The 19,444-nt window shown below is 47.7% G+C and overlaps 1 protein-coding gene across 2 annotated transcripts in view; it reads left to right on the forward strand.

Moving 5' to 3' along the window:
- Nucleotides 1-13,662, forward strand: part of Ccdc136 (coiled-coil domain containing 136) — a 30,591-nt gene extending 16,929 nt beyond the window's left edge. Inside the window, exons 12-18 of one of the 2 annotated variants that reach the window (XM_052173344.1) lie at nt 1,357-1,551; nt 2,008-2,232; nt 3,645-4,151; nt 4,521-4,742; nt 5,820-6,101; nt 6,731-7,006; nt 13,352-13,662. In XM_052173344.1, the coding sequence (XP_052029304.1) occupies nt 1,357-1,551; nt 2,008-2,232; nt 3,645-4,151; nt 4,521-4,742; nt 5,820-6,101; nt 6,731-7,006; nt 13,352-13,459 (1,815 nt within the window). In that variant the 3' untranslated portion in view covers nt 13,460-13,662. The remainder of the gene's footprint in view (nt 1-1,356; nt 1,552-2,007; nt 2,233-3,644; nt 4,152-4,520; nt 4,743-5,819; nt 6,102-6,730; nt 7,007-13,351) is intronic. The other variant, XM_052173343.1, reaches the window with a different exon arrangement.
- Nucleotides 13,663-19,444: the final 5,782 nt, after the last annotated feature.

Here is a 19,444-nt window from a genome sequence, read left to right on the forward strand (position 1 = left end):
ATGTTTAGTTTAACTAAACTAAAAAGAATAGAGCCAGATTTCTGAAACAGGTTGCAAGTGATTTTAAGGGTATGGTCTGTACCCTGAATGCTATTTGAGTATTAGAAGAACCAGTGCTCTTTTAGGATGTAGTCAGATTTGAAGTAAATTCTCAAATTACTTCAAATTGAAGTAATTGAATTTTGCTTCAAATTAAACAAAATGCTATTCTTTTTGGGGGGTAGGATGGGGGGAGAGGAGTGTTGAGACAGGTTCTCAGTGTTTAGACTAGGTTACTCTTGAACTTGTGGCAATCCTCCTGCTTCCATCTCTATTGCTAAGATTACAGGCATGTACCACCATACCCAGCTTGGTACAGAACAATATTTTTGCCTCACTTTCTTTAAGAAACTAATTGCAGCAATGATACATAAGGGTTTGTTCACTTTTTCTGTGGTGTATAAGATGTCAGCCAGCCATTGCCATTGCCCTGTTGAGCACTATCAGCCTTGGCTATGGTAGGAACTGGGAAGGAGTGGAGCCCCTTGGAGAAAAGGCATAAGAGTCTTGGGAGATGGTGAGGCTGGCCACATTCTGTGAGGGGCTCCGTCTCCTTCCTCTCCCAGCATAGACTGTCCCTAGGGAAGGCCTTTAGGACATAGAGGATTGAGACCGTTAGTCTGGTTCTCATTCCATCCCAGGGCTGCGTTTGCCTGCTTTCTTCACTCCCACTCAGTTGAGAGATTCACTGATTTGCTTTAATACCTTGTACAATGCTATAGCTTACAGGAAGTGAAAGGCATGCTGGTGACAAATCACTGAGATTTTACTTGATTTTAAAATACCTGGTTCTGAGAATCAGAGGCTAATGTAGCTTTAACCCAAATTTAGCAATGGCTCCTACTCTGCTAAAGGTTTTACTGTATGGTTAAGACTAGGGATGCAGCTCCAAGGTAGAGCATTGGCCTAGCATGCAGTAGGTCCCAGGTTCAATTTCTAATATGGGCAATAAAAGTAAGGAAAACAAAAATAAGAAAAATTATGTCCAAATTAAGTCTTGATTGATGAGGTAAATAAATTAAGTCTAAAAACAGTTGACGGGGTGGCTTGAACTGGTGTTCTCTGCAGTGCAGGGAGGTGGGGATAGTGTGCCACAGGGAAGGGTGAACTTGGAGCATGGACACTGAGAGGACAGATGGAGTGTTCAGAACCACCTGATGGGGCCCCTTAGCATAGAGGGCGATCAGCTCAGGGGACTGAACAAGGAGGAGAGGGGCTGAAAAAGTCGCAGGAGGCAGGGAGCAGAGCGCACAGTAGGGCCAGCCCCTAAGTGTCCCTTCCGTAGTAATGTTGCCCTGCACTCCTCCCGACCCACAGTGTGACGCACTGCTGGCCAGACTGACAGAATTGCAGGAAAAGTTCAAAGCCAGCCAGCAGGAGATTGGGCACCTGCAGATGGAACAGTGTGAGCTCCTGGAGGACCAGAGGAGGCTGCAGGAGGAGCAGGGCCAGCTGCAGGAAGAGCTGCACAGGCTCACGTTCCCACAGCCCAAGTGTGGTGTCTTGCAGAAGGTACTCGTTGCCAGGGCGACAGCACTGAGCAGGGGAGGCTTTGAGAGGCTCCCAGGTCCAGCTGTCCATCGGGAGAATAAAGGGCGGGAAGTGAGCACTTTCCTTTCTTGCCCAAGCACCTTTCCTTACCCTTCTCCCCACAGAGCTTATTGGGTTTTTCTTCATAAAGCCTTTAAAACTTTAAAATACATTCTGAATTTATATTCTGAAATCTGTGCAGCGTTATATATTTAGCTTTTTGGTCCATCTGGAGGAAGTGCACCTGAAATCACTTTGTGAACTTCAAAGTATCCACACATTGGAATCTTTTTTTTGTTTTTTTTTTCAGTTAGCAATGTTCCATGGAAAGATCCTCTTTCCCCAGAGGGCTGTGTGAGGCAGACAGAGCCCAGCATGGGTGGGCCCAGGAGGGCATTTCCCCTTAATCATCACTTTTCCTTCCTCTTCCCTACTCAGAGTCAGGAGCTGCTTTCAAAGTTGCAAGACCTGTGTGAAATGCAGCTACTCTACCAAAGCATGCAGGACCAACAGAGAAAGCTGATACAAAACCAAGAGTGTGTATTAAAGGAACAGTTAGAGGCACACAAACATCTTCGAGGTTTTAAAGAGTCTAATTTCCAGGAAGTGTTGGCGAGCCCTCAAGATGCTAAAGGGCCTAGGGCCTCCAGCTGTGAGAATAAGGTAACGGCAGAAGGAAGGAAGGAAGGGATTTGGCTCGTGTGAGTACAACTGTGTGGCAGCGAAAGGGGCCCTGTGAAGAGTGGAGTCAGGAAGGCCTATTTGGATAGGAATGAGGGTGAGACTGAAGCCCTAGTCAGGGTCTTCCATGGACTCCAGAAATTAGACACCCTGAGTATCTCACCCAGAAGCACACAGTCTAATGTTTGGATACAGAATGATTTGTTTTTTAAGAGCTGAAGGCAGCATCTAGAACAGAGTTTATGTCTGTCTGACCACTGGATTCTGTCCCTACAACACAGCATTTTCAAATTATGTGCGATCAGTTCAGTGTTTTGATTCCCGTGGACTAGCCCTAAGTATGTCATCTTTTTGTATGGGCTGGAAAGTCTACTTTTCCATTTTCAGAGTTTATAACCTTTTGAGTCTCCATGAACAAAATCTAGCCCCAATCATCCCCAAGGAAAAAGTTGTAGTAGACAGGTTCGTGGTACTGACTGTACTATTTTATTGAACGTTGGGTGACGCCAGTAAAGTCAGGTTACAGGGACTGAGTAGAAAAATCACTGTTTCTCAAGGACTGTCAGGTGATCATCCTGTGAGGCAAGATGGCCAGGAATTTCTGTACAATTCTGTTCAGATTTGGGCAATAAATTTGATCCAAGGTCTCAGTGTAAGCAATAGTACATAGACAGTTTCAGTATGGGCTGAACCTACCAGTTTTAATATTACCAGGAACAAGGAGAATCAGGAAATAGAGGAAGTCCAAGCTGTGGGCCTTCTTGATCATTCCAGGGTGTCAGATATTCAGGCTGAGAGCATGGGTGACATAGAAACTGGGAAATCATGTATAAACTGTTTCCTTGATCAGTTATATTAATGCTGAATATGTACTTGGGGTATGGAAAACATACTTCCAGGCAGAAGGTGCGGGAACTAGTGAGGAGCAGGGACTTGATTCCAAGCATGCATCTTCCAAGAAAAAAAATTCACAGTCACACATTTGTAGCTGGGCTGATTTTACCATGAGGGGTGGTGCAGAGGGCTGAGCCCAAAGGTCAGGATGAGTGAGTGCACCTGACTTAAGATCACCGGTGTGGTAGAAAGCTAGGGTGTTCGTGAGACTCACCTACACAGACAGCTTCAAGGAGGAAGTACCCAGAGTACAGAAACCAGCAGGACAGGAACCCTAAAATCACTTAGTATCTGCCCTAGGGAGGTCTTTGTCAAAGGAGCAGAAAGCTGATATACACCAGTCTCCTGTAGGTTAAGTCAAAGACAAAGGCCTTGTGAAACGGAGGTGTGTGTACCCTTCTCAGGTAAGCGCTCACATCTGCCCTAGGAGAGGGGCAGCTGAAAGGACTGAAATACCTCCCAGTAATGGTGATGTCTCCTGCTCCCCTGCCTCCCCCTAGTTCAAGGTGCTTATGGACCAGCTGCAGGCTCTGCAGGCGCTCTATGACAGCAGTCAGAAACAGCAGGAGGCGCTGCAGCAGGAGCATGGGCGACTCATAGAGGAGCGAAGGAGGCTGCAGGCTGAGCTACAGCTCTGCATGGAAGAAATGCAGCTGCTCCAAACTCAGTCCCCCGTCATGAAAAGGAGTCTTGAGTACTGCAGGAAGAGCTCAGGCAGCAGGGCCCCCAGCACCGAGAGCTTGCACAGGAGTTACGGCAGTACCATTGATGAAAATGAAGGCTATCAGAAGAGTTATGTGAGCTCCCAGCCCAGCAATGAAAACTTCCTCAAGAGCTATGACAGTAGCACCAGTTCCAATGAGGCCTTTCAGAAGAGTTACTGCTCCAGCAGCACAAGTGTGAGCTATAAGAAGAGTTATGTCACTGCTAGTAGTTGTGAAACCCTTCACAAGAGTTATGCCAGCAGCAGTACTGATGAGGACACAGCTGAGCCTGAAGACTTGGAGGTAACCATTGCCAGGTGATTGGTCAGGCAGGAAAGATGGGTTCCTTATCTTTGAAAGAAACATCACCAGGGGAAGGGCATGTGAATGAGATAGGAGTAGGGTCAGAGCTGGCCTGGAAGACTTCCTGAAGTGTGTAAGACGTCTGCTAGTGATTGTCCTGCTTCCTCTTGCTCCTGACAGAGGTGGCCTGATTTGGACAAAGATCCCGGGGTTCAGGACGCTGAACATAGTCAGGATCTTCTCTATGGGAAGAAAGAAAGCCCCCTACCCCACCCCACCCCAGGCAGCTCCAGGAAAGGGCCTATCAGAGTGTGGGACAGAGATGAAGTGCTTCTTGGGGTACTGTCATCGATCCCCCACTCTCTGCAGCACTTTGAGGAAACAGTGGCCAAGGTGCTGACCAAGTTGCAGGCAGTGAAGGCCCTGTACCAAGTGAGCCAGGAAGATCACTGCCAGCTGCAGGAGCGGATGAACAGGCTGCTGGCCCAGCAGAAGTGTCTGAAGGAGGAGCTGGAGTGCTGCGAGAGGGAGCTGAAGGAGTGCATGGAGAACTTTGAGAAGCCTGCAACTCCCCAGAGTGACAAGTGTGAGGTAACAGCTGCCAGCGGCACAGGTCCTCCCGGAAGTCCCTAGAGCCAGCATGGGGGCGAGGGGACAGGCCTCTGCTGCATCTGATGGGTATTGCTCAGGTGAAGGACATCTCTCCAGGGCTCACTGCGCCTGGTACTGGTGACTCCAGTCTACTCGTGTGGCGTGGCTCTCGCTCCCCTTTGCTGCTTCTATTCTGCCTTTTACTTTGTGCCCCAGAGCACTTGTATGGAGCCTTATTTGTTTCCTAGCCAATATTCTTTCATTAGTTGAGTGCATTGTCTCCCCCCACCCCAACTAGATTATATGCACTTTGAGGACAGGGCTCTGATAGACAGTGGACCTCATGATTCACAGGCCAGTGGGAGAATCAGTGTATGTGTTTGGGAGAGAGAGAGCAGATGCAGAGGGTGATGGCCACAGGCACCTATGCTGATTAGTATTTACTGAATAGACCATGTGCTGCCATCAGCCCAGGAAGACAAAACCTGAGATTGGGGGACAGGGTTCTAACTTCATCCATAACCAGGATGGAATTGCAGGTGCCATATATATATATATATATATATATATATATATATATATATATATATATATATATGTGTGTGTGTGTGTGTGTGTATATATATATATATGTGTGTGTATGTATATATATATATATATATATATATATATATATATATATATATATATATACTGTCCTAAGTAACTAACAAAGGAATGGAGCAGGTGAAGTGGGAGTTCCTGGAAAGAGGATTACGTAATAAGAAATGCCCAAGCTTCAGAAGTGGCGGCACTCTTGTAGTTATTTCCTAGACTGGTCAGGATCAAAACACATAATAATATTTTTGATTTAATAATAATTTTTATCATTCTAGATGCAGATCTTCAGCTATTTCAATTTAGGGGGAAAGCTATCTGTGAAGCCTCTTAGGTTTCATTGCCTACTTGAACTTCTTACTGTCTGTCCACTTCTTTGTGAGCTTTAGCGGGGAGATCTGTGAGACACTGGTTCCCTAAGAAAGACCTGGGCTGACTGGGTGGGACTGCTGTGGATAACTGGAGTCCCACTACCAACAGATCAAAGAACTGCAGACTAAGCTGCGGGAGCTGCAGCTGCAATACCAGGCTAGCATGGATGAGCAGGGGCGGCTTCTGGCAGTGCAGGAGCAGCTGGAGGGGCAGCTGCAGTGCTGCCAGGAAGAACTCCGCCAGCTCAAAGAAAACAGGCCCTCTATTAGCTCAGAAGCCAGGGGCAAGAATGTCAATAAGAACATGAACAAGAATGCCAACGGAGTTAGGAATAAGAAGTTGAGCAAGGCATGCTCAGAGAATTCGGAGAACGGTTTTGAGAATGAAAAGGTGAGTTGCAGCCTTAGCCAGGGAGGCAGGAGGTGGCGGAGGCCCTGGGAAGAACCATCACTTCCACTAACAATTCTTCTAAGTAAGGTGCTGTGAAGAAGTACACTTTTGGTACCGCTAATATCTACAAGAGTTCTAACTTTATAAGAGTTTGGCCACTTTCCTGGGTGCTTTGGGGAGGATGCCCACCAGTTGCTTTCACTAACCTACATCCATCTCTGGGACCTCTGTTGTTCCTGGGTTGCATGTTCAAAGTCCATCATGACGCGGTGAAAGGCCAGCTAGATGGAGAGAAAGGAATTTATGTATGCAAGAGGATTGGCTGTGGTGAGGATTACCGGGAAGGGAGGGGGCAGCAGTCGAGGAGCAAAGCCCACGAGTCCTGACTTATGGATATCTGCCTACAATGGCCTAATGATCAAATCTGAGTGCTAGCTTAATAAGCTAAATGTGACTGCCCTCCACAGTGTTTTTTGGAAATATTAGTTTGTAGTTCCAAAATACTATCTTGCACAATGGAACCCTGATGTGGTGTGAGTAGAGCTTTCCTGAGGTAATATAGCCCTGTCTGGAGGGTAAGATTCATTTAGGTAACAGCAGCCCCACCCCACCCTACCTCCATCCTGCAGAATCTGGAGGTGGTGCTATACTACAAGGCCAGCCAGAGGAAATTAGATGAGCTAACGAAAGAAGAAAAAGAGATGGAAGAGGCAAGAAAGAAAGAAAAAGAGAAGCAAGCCAAGAAAGAATTGTGTAAACTAGCTACTAAGTCAGCAGATCCTAGGGCAGAGCCTGAGTCAGCAGAAGATGAAGAGGAAAACTTTGACGAGTACGGCGAAGGGGAGGATGAATCTTGTGAGACTGCTGAGGAAGGCAATCCCCTTAAACTTTCTGAAAGCAAAAAGGTAACCATAGTCGAAGGCTAGACCAAGTGGGAATGAGCCTAGGGCTCAGGTGCTCTGGTGTTGAGGAGTGGCCCTACCATGGGTACACCAATACAAGGTAGAGGCCAGTGAGCATCTGTTGGACAAGGGAATGAGGAAGGAGTTGGAGAGGGCAGTCTTTCTGAAGAACATGGCAGGCTTAGATTAATTTGCTGGAGCCATTGCACAATGACTGCCTTTCTCAGAACCACGGTGGAGGTCATGTGTCCTTCCACTTACACTGTGGCACTCAGTCACCTCTCTATATCAGCAGTGCCCCTCATCTCTCTCCCCAACACAAAGGACCTTGATGGCGTAAGCCCTTGTTCAGCACTTTTCTGCCAACCTCAGCAATTCAGTTCATCCTGTTTTGCTATGATACCCTGTGAGAGTTAACCTTCTTGTTAGTGCCCACTGGGTTTGGCATCTCACATCATAGGATGTGAAAATTGGACCTTGGGAGTCAACAGGGGTGATGAAAGTTGCAGTCTGTGCAGCAGGGACACTGGCCAGTCTACCACTGCTCTAACACTTAGTTCCTGGATCTATGAGCAATTGGAGAGAAGTATCTTGGGGTATATGCAGATGACATAGGTAAGTTAGCTGCCTAAAGAAGTATTTGCATCTTACAACAACTGATACATTCCTTTTGGTATGCACCAACTGAATTCCTGTTCCGAGGTTAAATGACTACTAAGTCCCCAGTTGGCAGTACAGAAAATAGTGGGTTATCCCACTCACTTTGTAGATATCTGGAATTTTGCAGTTCAGTCTGCATTGCTGGTTCATAATACAGTATTCAGTTCCTGTTAACCACTAGATGGAGGATTGTTACTTAAGATGTAAGCAAGGGTGACTCTAGCCTTTCCCCAGGCCAGTGTTTGTTCTGAACTTCCCGCATTCTACCACAGGCTGGCTCAGAGAGCATAGGCTTCTTTGCCTCAGGGACTACCTGTCCAAATCTAAGCCTGACTTTTGTACTTCAAAGTCAAATACACTGTCGATGTCTGCACATGTAGACGCCCTTTCGCCCCAGTGGGTCCTGAATCTTTTGCAGATTACTCAGCTGGCATTCATGTTCCTGCATACAAATTTAGTTTTTCTCAATAAGTTGTTGTAGTCAAAGAAGTATTCTCCAGCCCTACCCTATTGTAGTACATTTTATCTCACAATGTATTAGATTCCTAGGGGATTGTAGAAACATGGCTCTGCATACCTCTAAAATTGGTAGGAAGTAAGGCTGCCGTGTAACCTGGCTCAAGACTGGCTCTTCCTGAAGTTATCCGGGGAAAGTATCTACCCAGTTCCTGTAAGAAAGCCCACTGTATCCTCTGAAGCTTCACGTTTCCCGAGTGTCTGGCTCTAGAAAGACCTGCAGATAACTTCTGCTTGACAAGATATGAGCCGTACACGACTAGAGAGGACTGGTCTGGAGACCTAATCTGGACCTGTCTACTGTTTGACTCTGTTTTGCAACTGTTCCAGGCTGCCAGGATGAGGAAGTCCTCTGCTCTTCTCAGGGCTCTGGGAGCCGAGAAGAAACGCTGCTTCTCCAGCTTATGTGGTTTTTAACCTTGGATTCTTCTCTCTTTCCCTTTGTTTTCTCATCCTCATTATCTGTTGGGTTTGTGTGTGTGTGTGTATGTGTCTTTCCATACTATCACGCGTCTCCCGGTCTCTCCTGTGCTTCTCATTTGACATGTTGCAGCCACCCCCTGCCCCTGATCCCCCCATATTCTCCTTGCCTCTTGTAGGCCTGGTGGTCATATCAGCTCTGCTCTGGTGCTGGTGGGCTGAGACATCGTCCTAACCCAGGTACTGGTATTGCTTCCTCTCTTCCCTCTCAGCTTCTTACTTCTCCCGTTATAAAATAGGTGATGCTCAGGGCTGAGTTTTAGCCCTGACTTTTTCTTATTTTGCTGCAAAACCTACAAGCTTTCTTGAGCATGCCATGATTGACGTAGTAGTGGACAGGTAGTTGGACTGCCTACCAGATGCACAGGTTGAGTTTCTGTCTTTGGCTGGGGAAAACTTGGATAAGCATATCTCTGTTGCTACTGACAAAGCTGCCCAGCTACTTCTGGATGTTTGCTTAAACTCTAGAGCCAAACATTTGCTGTCGTTTCAACCTGGAAGGAAGGAGTTCCTCCCTGAGTTTAGGTGCTAGAGGAGGTCTAAGTGCTGCGATCCTTCTGGTCCTCTCTGGAGCATTTGGATGAGTGCGCTCTGAATCGGTCCCTTCCACCTTGATGGAAGTGGAACTGAATCCCTGCTGTACTGTGTTGCTTACCTTAAAAGATCTCACAAGTTTGAAACTTCTGGTTACCAGAAAAATGTCAACAAAATCCCAGGGAATTACATACAGTTGTGTTTATTCCTTTGGGGTACCAGATTCCATTGCAATTAGCCTCTCAAGCCAGGCTTCTGGAGAGGGTGTGATGTTGCTGAAAAGTTTCTAATGATTAGAGATGGAAATATTCTCAGGAAGTCAAGAGTGATATATTCTGGGCACCTCTTCCTTGGCCCAGTTCATGTAATCTGGTCTGTTGACAGAATTGCCAGTTTAGGATGAAGATTGTTTGATGGTCTAAGGTAGGAAGGAACCTGAGGTTCCACCTGCCTCTTGGAACCTGTAAATTCTCTTTGACTTCCTTCTCAGACTCTCCCGGCTGCATCGCCTCTGTCTCCTCCTCTTCTGCTTCTTTAGATAAGGTACAGTTGACTCAATGCAAAGTTTTAGAGAGGCAGCTTTTGTTGATGGCAAATGGTGAGGCACCCCTCACCATTTTTCTTTTTAAAATTTGTTTATAATACACTTATTTGGGGAGTTGGTGTCTGAAGGTGAGAAGACATCTTCCAGGAGTTCGTTTTCTCTCCTTCTACCGTGACCGTCCCAGGGATGGACTCACATCATCAAGCTTAGCAACAAGGGACTGTACCTGCTGAGCCATCTTGCCTCCCCTCCCAGCTTCTCCTTTCTCTGTTTCACCTTCTCACAGCCTTCAGCCTTCATCTTTTCTTTCCTTTAGGCCTTTCCCACAACAGCCTTCAGTTCCTTTCCTGATGGGAGCGCTCCTTGTCCCTGCTCCTCCCTGAGTCCTTCCAGAAGTCGCTTGAGTTCCTATGGAATGACACAAGGGCTTCAGCCCCAGCCTGTAGCCAGGCTCCCCCATCCCCGTGGAGTGCAGGGAGGGGCCATGGTTAGGTTTTCCTGGAATCCTAGTGTGCCCGGAGCTCTGGCTGGGTCCCCAGTGTACAGCTTGTGCCAGGTCTTGAGGGCATTGACAGTTGCTAAGAACCCGACTCAGTCTGTCACCTCCTGTTAGCTTTGTCCCAAGGAACAAAACTTGACTAGACTTCAGCGGCTTCAGTGGTAAATAAAGGATGACTACTGCCGCCTTTTTCTCATAGAGTTTCTGTGAGGATTGGGCGAGTTTCTCCCTCTGGATCTACATGGGAGAAACCGCTCCGATAAGTTGTCCTCTGACCTTTATGTGCACAGCCTCCTTCCAGTGAATAGATAATGTAATAATATTTTTAAAAGTTAAAAAATTAATTTTTAAAATGCAAAATAGAAAAAAAAAGGTTGCACTCAAATGCTGTGTGCTGTGTGCTGTGTGCGAGGCACATCTCTAGTCATACTGCATAAGGACAAACTTAATCCCTGCAGCAGGGATTAAAGCACTCACTGCGCCATTTTACACATGAAAACTAACCTGAAGACAACTGAAGCCAGCCAGGAAATTGTGTATATGACTATAAGGAATTAATATTAACAGTTAGAAAGTTATAAGTGGGTGCTAGTGTGGAGGGCTAACACCAAGAGGTGGGCTCCCTCTTCTCAAAGGAATGAGGAATCAATATTAACATAAAGCTGCAATCCTGTCACTTCAGTTAGGGAGGCAGCAAGATGGGACCTTTGAGACCAGCCTGGCCTGGTCCCTATCACAGAATAAATAAAACCAAATCCTCTTGTCTCTTAGCTCTTTCACTGTTCCCTCCCTCCCCCTCCCCCGCTGCTTTGCTTCCTGGTGTTTTACACAGGGTGGAATACTGACCTCAAGTCTATATAGGGGAGGGTGACCTGATACGCCATCCTCCTGCTGCCACCTCGACTGCTGCGATTATGTGTGTGTGGTACCACACTGAGTTTGGGGGATTCTGGGGGTCAAGTCCAGGGCTTCGTACATGCTAGGCAAGTATTCTGCAGACTGAGTTATATTCCCTGCCCTTCTGTGTTGTCTCTGCTCATTCTGAGTGCCTTTCATCGGTTGCCCCTCTCCCCCACTGGGAAGACCACACCCTTCAGAGTGTACTGTCACCTTTTTGTGCTTATGGGCCCTCCAACCTCAGCAGCTCTCTTGGTGACTAATATTAATTTACTCGTGCTTGTTTCTAAGACTTGTGTATTGTGCACACTAAGTATCCTCTCCTCATTCTGTACTACACTCGATTGTTTGGCGTTCAAAGGCAATGTTTTCCATTTTTCTATTAGCTGTAGTTCACTGCGTAGCGGAAGAGTTTTGTGGGGGTTTGTTTGATTGTTTATCTTGACCCTGTGTTTTGTGTTTTCACAACACTTGTTTCCTGCTGGCTTCATTCACATCCTCAGGTGACAAGGCCACCTCGCCTTTCACCTTCGTGTTCAGCCAGATTTCATGGAAGGACCCAGCCTCTAGGGGCTTGTCTTGCCGAGTTCTCTTTGTTCAACAATTTCGCACTTAAGAAATGATCATAACAGACAATACTGATATCCTACTCTTTCTGCCTGTTGTCTGCAAGGACTTCAGGGAAATCTTGTCAGGCACCTTGCTTCAGTCTGTCACTTTGGTGATGCTAAATGCTTTCTAGATGGGAAGACCACACCCTTCAGAGTGTACTGTCACCTTTTTGTGCTTATGGGCCCTCCAACCTCAGCAGCTCTCTTGGTGACTAATATTAATTTACTCGTGCTTGTTTCTAAGACTTGTGTATTGTGCACACTAAGTATCCTATTTTGTGATTTCTCAGCGCCCAGAGCTCTTTGCAGCACCCACATAACCCGGCATCATCTGTGTGCACATGGCCTGGAGCTGCCCATGGAGCCTTTGGCTGTGCAGCAGCCCCTCCCCTGCATCCTTGAGCCACTAGATCTGGCATCTAGGCTTTTCTTTTTTAGGTTTTGGGACAAAATTCCATGTGGCCCAGACGGGCTTCAAACTGGCCATGCATCAAATGCTGGGATTGATGTGTTGCTACCAGAGCTGGAGTAAACATCGTTCCCAGAGTGTCCGTTTGTCTTGAGAGGGTCTGGCGCGTAGAGCAGGCAGCCGCTCTCACCTCTGCTCCCACTCCTGCTTCCTAGTTTCTACTGGGGCTTATTTTGTACATCCACTTCTAACATTAATTTTTTCAATTTACATTTTTATTCTTAGCAACTGTTGCTATAAAATTGGGGATTCTCTTTGTAATTAGCTTAAATTTTTCTTTGAGATCAGCTATTTTTTAATGGAACATGTTAGCTTTAATGGGCTCTACTCTGGTTTTTCCTCAAGCCCCCTTCCCCTTATGATTCAAAATCCAAATTCTTTAAGCAACAGTAAAACAAGTAGTGAAAATAGGAACTATTTCTCTTATTTTTGTGTCCAAGAATTCTTGTTTCCTGAATATTTTTTATGGTGTGTTTTCCTACCCATGAATCATCAGGATTTCCTAGCAGCCAGTGTTTAGAAATGTTATCACCCTCAGTGCGTGCTGCAGGACAGCCAGGCCGGACCTAGTGACTGAGGGTGGAGAGCTGGGGGGGAGGAGTGTGGTTATTGGCTTGTGACACAGCTGCTTGGGACCAATAGCCGATTCCCTGAATTTCCTCGAAGTAACACCATCTGACACAAAATCTCTGGCCACCGTGATCTCTCCTTCATTCTACAAGGCCTCTTATTGCTGCTTCTCATGCCCTTTCCCCTTAACTTAGCTCTCACTTCTCCGTAAAGTCCATGAGCTATGCCTGACTTCTCCAAAGGCCCCAGGTTACCCCACCTCCAATCACACACCTACATGAAGAGCCCCTGAAGGCGGGCCTGGAATCTTGCTTGTGCAAATAGGAACCAGTATTCGAGTCAAATCAAGCACAAATACAGGAGTAACCTAAGCAATCAGTATCCTGCCACAAAACTAGTGTGCTGGAATGAAACCACACAGTCTCCATGACCGCCCTGGAGGTGAGAGAGGCTAGGCTAGGCCGTGAGAATGTTCCTGAGGCGTGCCTTCTGGTAGGCAGTGATTTCTGGCTTAAGGAAGGGTTGGGAACAAGGCGTGGAACTCACCGTTTCTCTTTGGTCCCCACAGAACATGTTTGGGATGTGGAAGCCTATGGTATTCTTGGCTATTGCAGCAGTAGCTCTGTATGTGTTACCCAATATGCGACCGCAGGAACCAGAATTCTACATGAAGTGATGGCAGACCTGGACCAGCCCAGAAGGCAGATCCCCAGAGGCTACCACTCTCACCTTTGGGCAGAATACACTGTGCTAGAGCCCCCAACCCGCCTATGTTGCTCCATCTCCTTTGCCCCAGCCACTCAGACTGGAAAGGCTTATGGGAGTTGCTGGCTCTCAACCTCCTGCCTTGTGTAAGAACCCGGGTTCCTTGTAATTAAATGTCAGCCTAATTACATGAGATATTGTGTGACTTTTTCTTCAACGAATGTTTCACATACCATTGAACAGAGCAATTACCAAGTATATCCCATAAGAATCTGTTTTAAATATGATTTTTCAGAAATGAGGTTGGTTCCCCCTGCTGCCAACTGAATCACAGAGAGACTGATCTGTCCCTATTTAATCCTATTTCAAGGAACTGTTGTGAACACAGAGAAATGGAGAGAACTGGGTACTCTGTGTATGGGGCTGGGACAATGAGCAAACAAAAGACCTCTTAGTTTCTGTGCCTACGAAGATCTTCCTGGGAGCCTTCATGGCTTACTCTTCAACTCAGGAGATTCACTTTTGGAAACATTTTAATTAGTCAAAAGCCTGGCAACAAGAAAGACAGTCAGTACTTGGACTGAAGAGAATTGCATGAAGCAATTATGTGGGAAAGACCGGAGAACCAAGGAGAAGTAGTTTGAATATGCTTGGCCCAGGGAGTGAGTGGCACTGTTAGGGGGTATGGCTTTGTTAGAGTAGGTGTGGGCTTGTTGGAGGAAGTGTGTCACTGTGGGGGTGGGCTCTGAGACCCTCCTCCTAGCTTCCTGGGAGACAGTCTCTCCTGGCTGCAGTCAGATCAAGATATAGAACTCTCAGCTCCTTCCTCAGCACCATGTCTACCTGGATGCTGCCATGCTTCCCACCTTGATAATGGACTGAACTTCTGAACCTGTAAGCTAGCCCCAGTTAAATGTTTTCTTTTTTATAAGAGTTGCTGTGGCCATCAGTTAAAACCCTAAGACACCACCCTAGAATGGAGGAGGAAGAAGGGACTTAACACCTTAGGTTACAATCCATTATTGAAGGAAGTCTGGACATGAAGTCAAATCAGAACTAATGGACGAATGCTGTGTGGTGATTTGCTTCCTGGCTCATGCTACTAGCTTTCTTATGTAGCCCAAACTCAACTGCCCACCATGGTACCCAGAGTGGACTGGGCCCTCCCACATCAATCATCAGCCAACACAGTACCTCACATGGGTCATAGGCAACCCTGACCCTCCTCCAATGAAACTCCATCAGGTGGCTTCAGGCTATATCAAGTTGACAGCTGAAGCTAACTAGGATACTGAGCAAGCCTGATGACCTAAGGTCAACTCTGCATCCACGGTGGAAGGAGAATTCCTGAAAGTTGTACTCTCTCCTCCACATGTGCACCGTGGCATGCGTGCCTTCACTTGCCTGACACACTTTTTGAAAGTGGAGCCCTGAGAAGAGACCCCGGCAGGAGTGCTAAGCCAGATCTGTGATGATATGAGACGTTTAGGACCCTTTCCTCCCGTCAGCCTGTATCCCACTGGCCAAACTATCAGTGAACCAGAGAGCAGAGATGCCACGGTGATGTAATCTTTCAAGGTCAGCTTCTTGGAGCCTAACGTTGGACAGAAGATTGAGATGGGTCTTTAAGGAGATAGCAGCATGGCTAGGATAATTTATGCAGCTTCCAATTTACTTTCTTTCTCTGTGATTGGTTATTCTCAAGAGTATTTTTCCACACCCAAGGCCCCCAACTGCTTTCTTGAGCCACAGTGGACAGAATGGCCCTTGAGACCCCTCTCTCTGCCTCTGTTGTGTGACAGACTTTTCCTGGGAAGACTCAACACTCACACCCACTCACAACACACAGATCACATAGGGAACCCATGACAGAATGAAGTACAGATCCCACCGTCAAAGTTGGTGAACCAATGAGTTTAATTGGGGCATTGAAATATAACAGAAACAGAAATGACTAAGAGAGAGCTGCACCACCAAAGCCCACCCCAGCATGCATGACAGCTTACAAAGCTGGCAACCTGGAGCACACTGCACAGCCTGCAGGTAGCACAACAGGTTGGAGAGTGTCCTTCATGGGCGGCTTGATTGGTGCAAACTTGCAGGCAGCTTGGCCACTCTCAGATCTTTGCAGCACACCTTGCACCTCGTCTGAGCTTTCTTGGAAGCCCTACTCCTTTGAGAGTCTTCTTTGTAGCTTGGCTTTACTCTGCAGGCCACATATGCTGCCACAACAGTAGATCGAAGCTCAGATGACTTGGAGGACCACCAATATCATCTGGAACTAGAAGAGAAGGCAGGTAGGTTCTGGTAGTCAGTCCATCTAGTCAAGAGACCCGGACCCAGTGAAGCCTGGGTGACAGAATGTGACTTGTCTTTCCTCAAAAAACAACAGTTGTTCCCTTAGAATACCTGTCCTCTCCTCATCTTAGAGCCTTAGCCCAGGGACGACAGGATGACTCAACTTCCTGCTCTTTCAGAGGACCTGAGTTCAGTTCCTAGCACCCACTTTGGGTAACTCACAACTGCCTATAACTCCAGCTCCAGGAGATCCAACTCCTTCTGGCCCCCATAGTCACCCCATCTCTCTCTCTCTGTCTCTCTTTCTCTGTCTCTGTCTCTGTCTCTCTCTCTCTCTCACACACACACACAAATATACACACAGATACACAGATACACACACTTTAGAAAACACTTTCACTTTCTTCATTTGGCTTGGATTTGGTGCCTTCAGGTCTTGTGACCCTGTATTCCCAGAGGACATGAAACAGGTCCCTTTTTGCTATATGTGAAGAAACATTCACCTAATTTAACTAAAAAAAATAAATAAATAAAAAATAAAAATAAATAAAAAATAAATAAAAACCCCAAACCAAACCAAAACAACACCACCAAAAAGCAGGCCAGGCTTGCCCACAGTCCTCATGTAGGGTAACACCTGCAGCTTCTACCAAGTACCAGCTGCTGTTGGGAACAAGACAGGTGTCTTTAAAGAGCACAGTAGCGCTGGTTCTGGTAGGTTAAGTATTAGGATGGAAGGACAAGGTGAGAGGATCTGGACTGTGGACACACAGCTGTGCTGAAGGAATTCAGTGTCTTAGAAGCAGCAGCAGATGAGATCTGAATCCCACGCTAGTCACCATCCAGGTTTGGTTTGATTTGGTTTCTTATCTTTACGCATTTTGGGGGGATGCTTATTAACACCATTTTACGAATGAGAAAATAGAGGCTCAAAAGAGTTGTATAGCCTACTGAAGGTTACGGATCTAGAAATGGAGAAACTGGGATTCAGTCCTTGCCTCATATCCAAACCAGGCCACACTATGACTGTCAGAATCCCAGCTCTGGAGTCCTGGAACCATCACAAGTGATCATGGGAATGTCCCTGGGTCCATTTGACTTACTGCTGTGGCTGTGCTTGGTGGCTGATAAGCCGTGTCCCTTGAAGGGAAAGGCAGGCCCAGGTAAGAAGCAAGCCAGGCAACTTGGCCTCCTGAGAGGTCAACAGATACTCAGGGGGCTATAAACGGCCTGCGGCCCCACCAACACTTCTCACACTCACTCAGCTGATGAAACCACCTGTAAAGCCCCTCCTGGGACCTCTGCCTGGCCTGTGGGAGGAACATACTAGCTCTTCTCAAGGTGGGGGCCCCTCTTGGCAGGCCCTGGGACAGCATTGCGCACGGTCTGTTCTGCCTGCATGGCTGAGGCTGAGGGCCTGGGCTCATGGGCTATATTGAGGGCTGAGTCACCAGCCTGCGCCTGGGTAGGCTGACTGTGACAGGCTGCTGGGGCCTGACTCAGGCCCCGATTTATCCTGGAGAGCAACAGGCTCGGGTTTCGGGGAGGAGGGTGACGGGAATCATCCACTGGCACTCTGTACCCTGCTCTGCTGACCTGTGGGGCCTGCACACCCCAGATCTCCCAGATAAGAGAATGAAAGGAAGAGACTGCTCGGGAAGCTATCCTTGGGAGGTCTCTCTGCCCTTGCTAGATCCCCTCTGGACAATTCCACCTCAACAGAGTCCCTGGCCTGACTGGAGATTCTTATAACATCTACCAGGTGGCTGTGTGCCCTGAGGGACCGATTGTTAACCAGCTCCCAGCATTCTACCCAAACTCCCTTCTCCCCTCCCCTAGCTCAGAAAGCAATCTATTCTTTTTCAGATCTGCATTTTGGTTTCTTCAACAAAGCCAACATTGCAGAGCCTACTCAAGTTGGCTGTCAAAAGTCTGCCTTCACACACACACACACACACACACACACACACACACAAAACTCTGCTTGTGTGATCCAGCTATGTGTCCAGAGCTAGGCATCCCTCCACAGAGAACTCAGGTTTTCAAATAGACAGTGCTGGTGCCTGCTGGGGGTTTTGGCTGAGGGATGAAGGTGGCTCAGGGAGAATGACAGTTTGGGAGACAAGGGGGGGAGGTTGCCAACAGGAGAGTGGCATTCCTGAGCACCTCGTCACAGGCAGCCAACAGAACATGAGCTGCAGGGCCCTAGCTATTTATACCTCTCCTGTCACTATCAGGGCCTCTAGAGACACCCCTGCTACACACACCATGTGGGTCCCTTTTCTGTTTCTGGCCCTTTCTGTCCACCCCCTCCCTCCTAAGGACCAGGCCTTCTCCTTAGGTAAGAAGGACAATGAAGTGATTGATGGAAACTTCACCATGAGCTCCACCTCCCTAAACTCCTTTCTAAGTTCATCTGCCCTTGGGGAAGGAGCCCCCAAAGACGGTTTAATATCCCCCCCCCTTTTCATTATGACTGGAAGGAGGGGAATAAGGTAAAATAATTTACTGAAGCCTCAGCGGTCACATGATTTGAGTTAAAGACTGTCTTCCTTCAAAGCTAAAGTTCCTCAGTTTTGAAGGATGAGGAAACAGAGGACACACAATCTGGAAGAGTTAAGGACGGCTGACCTCTCCTTACCACACAAATGCACTTGTAGCTCTCTCCCTGGTGTGTGGCAGGTTCCTGGGATTGCCCCAGTTTCTCTGTTGTCAACATTCCCCGTACCTATCCCCGCATTGGGCTAACCCTCAGCCCAATCTTGCCAGGCTCCTGGCCTGCCTCCCTCCCAGTCACATTTCCCTTGGCTGCTGTCAGGGCTCTTCCTGCTGTCTGGAACACCTCTGCTTTCTCTGGGAGGATCTGTCCTGTGGCTCACACGGGCACAGTGCCCAGGGGGCTCCCTGGTAATGCCTGGGCAGCCCTTTCGTCCCCTCATCAACTTGGTTGAGTCAGACGGGGGGGGGGGTGCTGGGGGCACACAAAGTGACTCACTGGGTACCCTTTTCCTGAGATCAGCTTCGTCTGAGCCAGTGAGTCTAAATGGGCTAGTGACAGGGATACTGAGTCAGGGTCAGGGGCCTCGGTTTCCCTGTGGCCCTGGCTTTGGATTCCAAATAAGGGTTTAAGCATTTTCTTCTGTAAAGTGGCAAAATTCAGGGAGCCCCCTTGAACTCAATCTCTCCTGGTCAATGTCTCTGTTCCTTCTAGAGCAAGTTCTCTCTCTCTCTCTCTCTCTCTCTAGCTCTCTCTCTCTCTCTCTCTCACACACACACACACACACACACACACAATTTCCTTTCTGAGTTCTTCACAGGTGGACAATACAACCAGGCTAGAAGCCAGAACTCCCAGGCTGTGTCAACAGACTTGTCACCAACTCCAGAAAATTCTGTCAACACCAGATCAGTTTGTCTAGCCCTAACCACTGCCTCAGTTTCCCCACTACTGTCTTTAATCCAGTCTGGGTGTGGAAGGAGTGTACTTCATCTCTAAATAGTTGAGACTACATTTGGGGTGTACAAAGTACAGCCAGCGCCCCCACCCCATCCAGCTCCTACTGCGGACTGCGTGGAGGAGGGGCGGGCGGAGGCGGGGCCGTGGGGCTCAGCGCGGCCCCCACCCGCGGGCCGGGCGGCATTCCTGGGAGGCCGGCGC

Source organism: Apodemus sylvaticus, chromosome 2, assembly GCF_947179515.1.
Source record: "Apodemus sylvaticus chromosome 2, mApoSyl1.1, whole genome shotgun sequence".
In the NCBI taxonomy this organism is placed as follows: Eukaryota; Metazoa; Chordata; class Mammalia; order Rodentia; family Muridae; genus Apodemus; species Apodemus sylvaticus.